The sequence below is a fragment of the Vollenhovia emeryi genome, unplaced genomic scaffold (assembly GCF_000949405.1).
Source record: "Vollenhovia emeryi isolate VEMERY1.0 unplaced genomic scaffold, V.emery_V1.0 DF941834.1, whole genome shotgun sequence".
NCBI lineage: Eukaryota > Metazoa > Arthropoda > Insecta > Hymenoptera > Formicidae > Vollenhovia > Vollenhovia emeryi.
In genome coordinates, this window is record NW_011964532.1 from 1 (window position 1) to 4,555 (window position 4,555).

Below are 4,555 nucleotides of genomic sequence, written 5' to 3' on the forward strand. Positions count from 1 at the left end.
TATCGTGAGTGGTATCACCGCGTTCAGCGGGTGACGATTGACTCGAGAACGTGGAGGCGGAGTGGTGCGGCAATTAATTGCCGAGAAATTAACGTTAAAAGTGGATCACGCTGCTACGTGCCTTGTCACGACGACAAGATGGCCGGCCCCCCCCACTCTCTTGCCTCCGCATGACGGGACTTTATCTAATCTGTGAGGGAAATAGCCCTTTTTAGGGCTCTAAAAAGGAATCAGTGCGCTCTGCAGCGATTCTCCGGTGGTCATTGATGCGTGCGTGCGCCGGAGAGATGCTGGCCAGCGACGGAATTAGAGGACTTTTCATGAGGGACGGTTGACGGTCAGCACAAAGGACTGGCGCTGTGTCGGCCATTTTGAGTGACGGGCCAAGTATTACGCGGCCCGAGATATCTTCTGGCGGATGAACAGTAATTCGGTTAGTACTTAAGGTTGTATGTGTACTTCGTTCTGTTCGTGGCTTTGTAAATTAGGCTTAAGGTTTTGCGCGCGTTCGCGTGTGTGGTGGTGCGGCTGCTTCGGCAGTGCCGCCATTTTGCGCCGACAGCGGACATCGTCCGCTGGGATTTCTTCCCGGTCTTCGTTGCCCGACGACCGGGCACTATTTCCTGGCGGCGGAGGGATACGCGGCGGCGCCGTGATCGGCGGTGACGCCGCCATTGTGTCGACCGCGTGCTCTGTGCGCGGAGTTTTCGCGGTGGATCGTGTCGAGAATTGCGGTTTATACAGTCGCGGTGCCCTTCTGGGCCTGTTTAAGGGACGCCTTTACGTCGTTGTGTGTGCCGCGGTCGGGTGGTTGGTGGTCGTCGTGCACCGTGTGCCTTGGCCCCGTGCGGCGTGCTCGTGCTCGTCTTCGGGACGGGCTACGTAGTGTAGCGTCTTTTGCGCGGGTGACGGGCGATCCCGCGCTTTCTTCAAAGCCGTGGTGATTCGCGGTGTCGTGCTGGCCGCGGGGTGCGGTGGCCGCTGGCCGCTCGTGTCCGTCGGCGCGGCAGTTTTGCGCGTCTTTGTGCGTGACATAACGCCGCTTTAGCGGCGGCTGAGGGAATGCATTGCGTTGACGCGGACTTGTGAATGCACCTTTACGCGGGTGCGATATATAGAGTGTAGCGTCACCGTGGGCAGCGTGCCCTGGCCTTCGGCCTCTTGGTCGGGTTAGAGGTTAGGGGCGCCGTCGCCGACGACGGTTTGAGGCGGTGGCGAGCGTGCTGCGACGCCATATTGCAGTGACGCGTGGCGCATCCGACTCCCGGTGCACGTGTCGTCGGAAGTCGTGACGGATTACCGCGGTCGCCCGGGGCGGTCGGGCTCGGGGCGGGACTGCGTGTCGGTGTGTTGTGTGCGTGTATGTGTGGGCGAGCTGCCCGTTTATGTATAGAGTCGCGAAATGTGACGTTTAGTGTGGGCACTCTCGGCCGGTTTTTTTTTGCGCGAAATCGGGAGTTTTTTACGACTTCAAACGTCGGGGGTGGATCTGCGGGAGGTGGTGGTCGCGACCACATGCTTGGATTTGACATTAAAAATCCAACTGCGGCTAACTTTTTCCCTAGGTGATGTGAACGCGGCGGTAGGGCGCGGCAGTAGAGTCACCATATTGTCGTTCGCGCCGTGACGTGTCGGATCGCCTCCTCGTTCGGCGTCCTCTGCGGGGAGTGCGTGGCCCTCCGGGGGTCCGCGAGTGCAGGGGGGTGTTCCGCGAGGTGTGCTAGAGCCGGGACATTGGTGGCGGCGATCGGCGGGGTCGCCTTGAGCCGCAGCAAGTGTCGGAGGTGGCGCGTCGGACTCGTGCCTTGGAGCTGCGGGGGGCCTCGTGCCGGGGCTCAACGAGTGTGCTGGAGGCTGGGGTCGGCCTCTCCGTGCGCGGGGTGCTCGGGCGTGGTCGTGCGTGCGCGGGCGATCCCCAGGTGACGTGCGGATCGTGGGCGTCGTGTCCGGCGCGGTTCCTGACGTGCGGAGTTTCGCCGCGTGGGTGAGGGTGCGCGGGGCGAGGGGCGGGTGTCGGCTTTTGTCGCCGTCGAGTGCTCCGCGCTGTTTTTTGTATGCCGGTTGTGCCTTTTAGTGTTGTGCACGTCTTGAGAGGTTGCCGGTCGCGGGCATATGTTGCGGGCCGTAGGGCCGGTTTACATGTGACGGCGAGTGTTCGGGCGCGTTCGTATTCCGGGTGAATACTATGCTCGGGGCTCGGGGAACGTAGACATCGTTCCCGTCGGCGGGATTAGTGCGCGCCATAGTCTTGGCGATCGCGGTGGCGCTCGTGGTCGTGGCGGCGCTCGCGATCGTGAAGGCGTGCGCGATTGGTCGGTGTTCTTGCGCGGGTGGCGCTCTGAGGTGGCGCGCGGGCTGCGCGATACTTTGTCGGGACGTTGTTGCGCGGCGCTGTCGCGCGGCTGCTGTGTCATTTCGAGTCGGGATTTCGAGTCGCATACTGATCTCGAATAAGACTATAGGACGGTAGCACCGTGTGCTTCGGGCGGTGATCGCGCGTTTGATACATCGGGAGCCGCGCGGTGTTCATGCTCGGTTACTCGCGGGGTGTGCTCGTGTAACGTAGAGGGAATGTGACTGTATATATTGTATATAGATTGTATAATATTGTGTCGTAATTAGTGACGGGCGAAGGTAAGGTTATCTGCCCGTCATTAACTTGTCTGTTTCAGATTGACGGGTGCGCTTGCCTTTATCAAGGCACGCACGGGGAAAAATAAATTGCTGCCCTGCCTCGTTTTACGACAGCGGAGGAACGCTTTGTATATATATACATATATTTTATTGTGTTTCCTGCCCTCTTTCTTTCAGGAAAGTGACCGGGCGTCGCGAGTGCGGGGGGCAGTTTGTTTCGCGTGTGAGATGGTCGTGACGGTCTGACGGTTGAGGTTAGGCGCGTCGCGACTCGAGAGGAGGGCCGAGGGCTAGATGCTCGTGACGGGTTGAAGTTCGCGACGTGTTGAGGTTAGGCGCGTCGCGACTTACGTTCGGGGAGGGCTTAAGTAGAGTCTCCGTATGTCGAGATGGACCGGACTTGTCTTTGAGGTTAGAGTCGCGCTCGACTGACAGCGAGGGCGGAGCGGTCGGCTGCGACCGGGCTGTGTTCTTCCGGCCTGTGCTTCGAGCACCCGGACGTTGTTTGGGGTAGCTTTGAGCTAATAGTGGCGGGGCTAGAGAATCGCGCTCTGAATGTGGATGGTGCCTCTCGCGTCGCTCGCTGCTTTGTGGGATAAACGGTGTCGGTACATTCACGGCAGCTTTGAGGTTAGATAGTGAAATAGCTTCATGTCGAGGGAATCGCGGTCGAGGTTAGGTTCTCCCGCACTACGACAGTAAGACGCATAACAGCGTTGACGGATACGACAGGCGGGGTGGTGTCCCCCTGTCAAGCGTAATAAATGGGTAGTTCGCGGTGACGGACAATCGGCCCGATCATTTTATATGAAGATTTGTTGCCGCGATCTTGTTCTGCGCGGCCGACGGACTCGGGTGGTCCGGCGGATGTCTCAGTCGTGTAGATGTGTCGTGTAGCGTGTAAGATACGCAATAGACTCGAGCGCGTACTATATAGTGTATAGACGTGTTGTATTTGTCGGATGGCGGGCTTGAGCTGGTTTAAGGCAACGGACGATCGGCTTGCCACTCAGGTTCTGCACTCGGTCCGTTCTTTTCGGCCGAGGATCTCGTGTGGAGAGACGGTCATATCCGTCGCGTAGGGCGTCGCGAAATACCCGAGAATATGGGATAGACTTGCGTGCGGATTCTGACAGGCGGGGCGTTGTCCTCTGTCAAAAGTAATATTGAAGCGGTTATAGTAGCGGACAATCGGTCTGATCGCTCTAGATAGGATTAGCTAACGCGGTCTGTTTTTCCGTGACCGACGGGCGCGGGCGATAAGACGGATATATCCGCCGTGTAGATCTGGTGCGGAGTACGCGCAACAGGCTCGGGCGCGTAATATACATAGACGTGCTATTCTTGTCGGATGGTAGGCTTGATTTAGCTCAAGGCGACGGACGATCGGAGATAATTAATAGGATAGACAATTGCGATGACGAGTGACACGGAGAGCTCCGACGCGGAGAGCTCTGACGCGGAGAGCTCCGATTATGAGAGCTCCGACTACGAGATAAATCTGGAAGATGAGAAGCTCACACCCGAGTTGGGGCGAATAATCCTCGGTTTTCGCGGATTAGATACTAAGGAGAGTTTGATAGAGAAACACTGGGAGCGGGGGATGGACTTAAAGTCGCCGCGCTCTGATAAACAATGGAGGGACACGATCAACAGATTGGTTAGGCGGTTCGAAAGGGCCCTTTACAGATTTGACGATGAAATGGAACGGTGGCTTAGAGAGATGGCCCCAGCGTTTGGTCCCCGTAAGGAGAAACCATCGGAGGAGATGGGGACGCAGAACGATGGTGGGCCCGATCGAGAAATTAGAAGGGGCTTCGCGTCGATAGGCGTTCAAACGGAGGTGGAACTTAGGGAGGTTAGGTTAAGGCTGTTGTCCGATTTGGACTAAGAGTGGATCCTGGTAGAGGACCTTGTGAAA

At 57.9% G+C, this 4,555-nt stretch overlaps 1 protein-coding gene across 1 annotated transcript; it reads right to left on the minus strand.

Moving 5' to 3' along the window:
* Nucleotides 1-736: 736 nt before the first annotated feature.
* LOC105570784 lies at nucleotides 737-2,414 on the minus strand. The gene is made up of 3 exons (XM_012028231.1): nucleotides 2,367-2,414; nucleotides 1,555-2,043; nucleotides 737-1,054 (listed from the first exon to the last, which is right to left on the minus strand). Exons 1-3 carry the CDS (start codon nucleotides 2,412-2,414, stop codon nucleotides 737-739), a joined length of 855 nt encoding a protein of 284 aa, XP_011883621.1.
* Nucleotides 2,415-4,555: the final 2,141 nt, after the last annotated feature.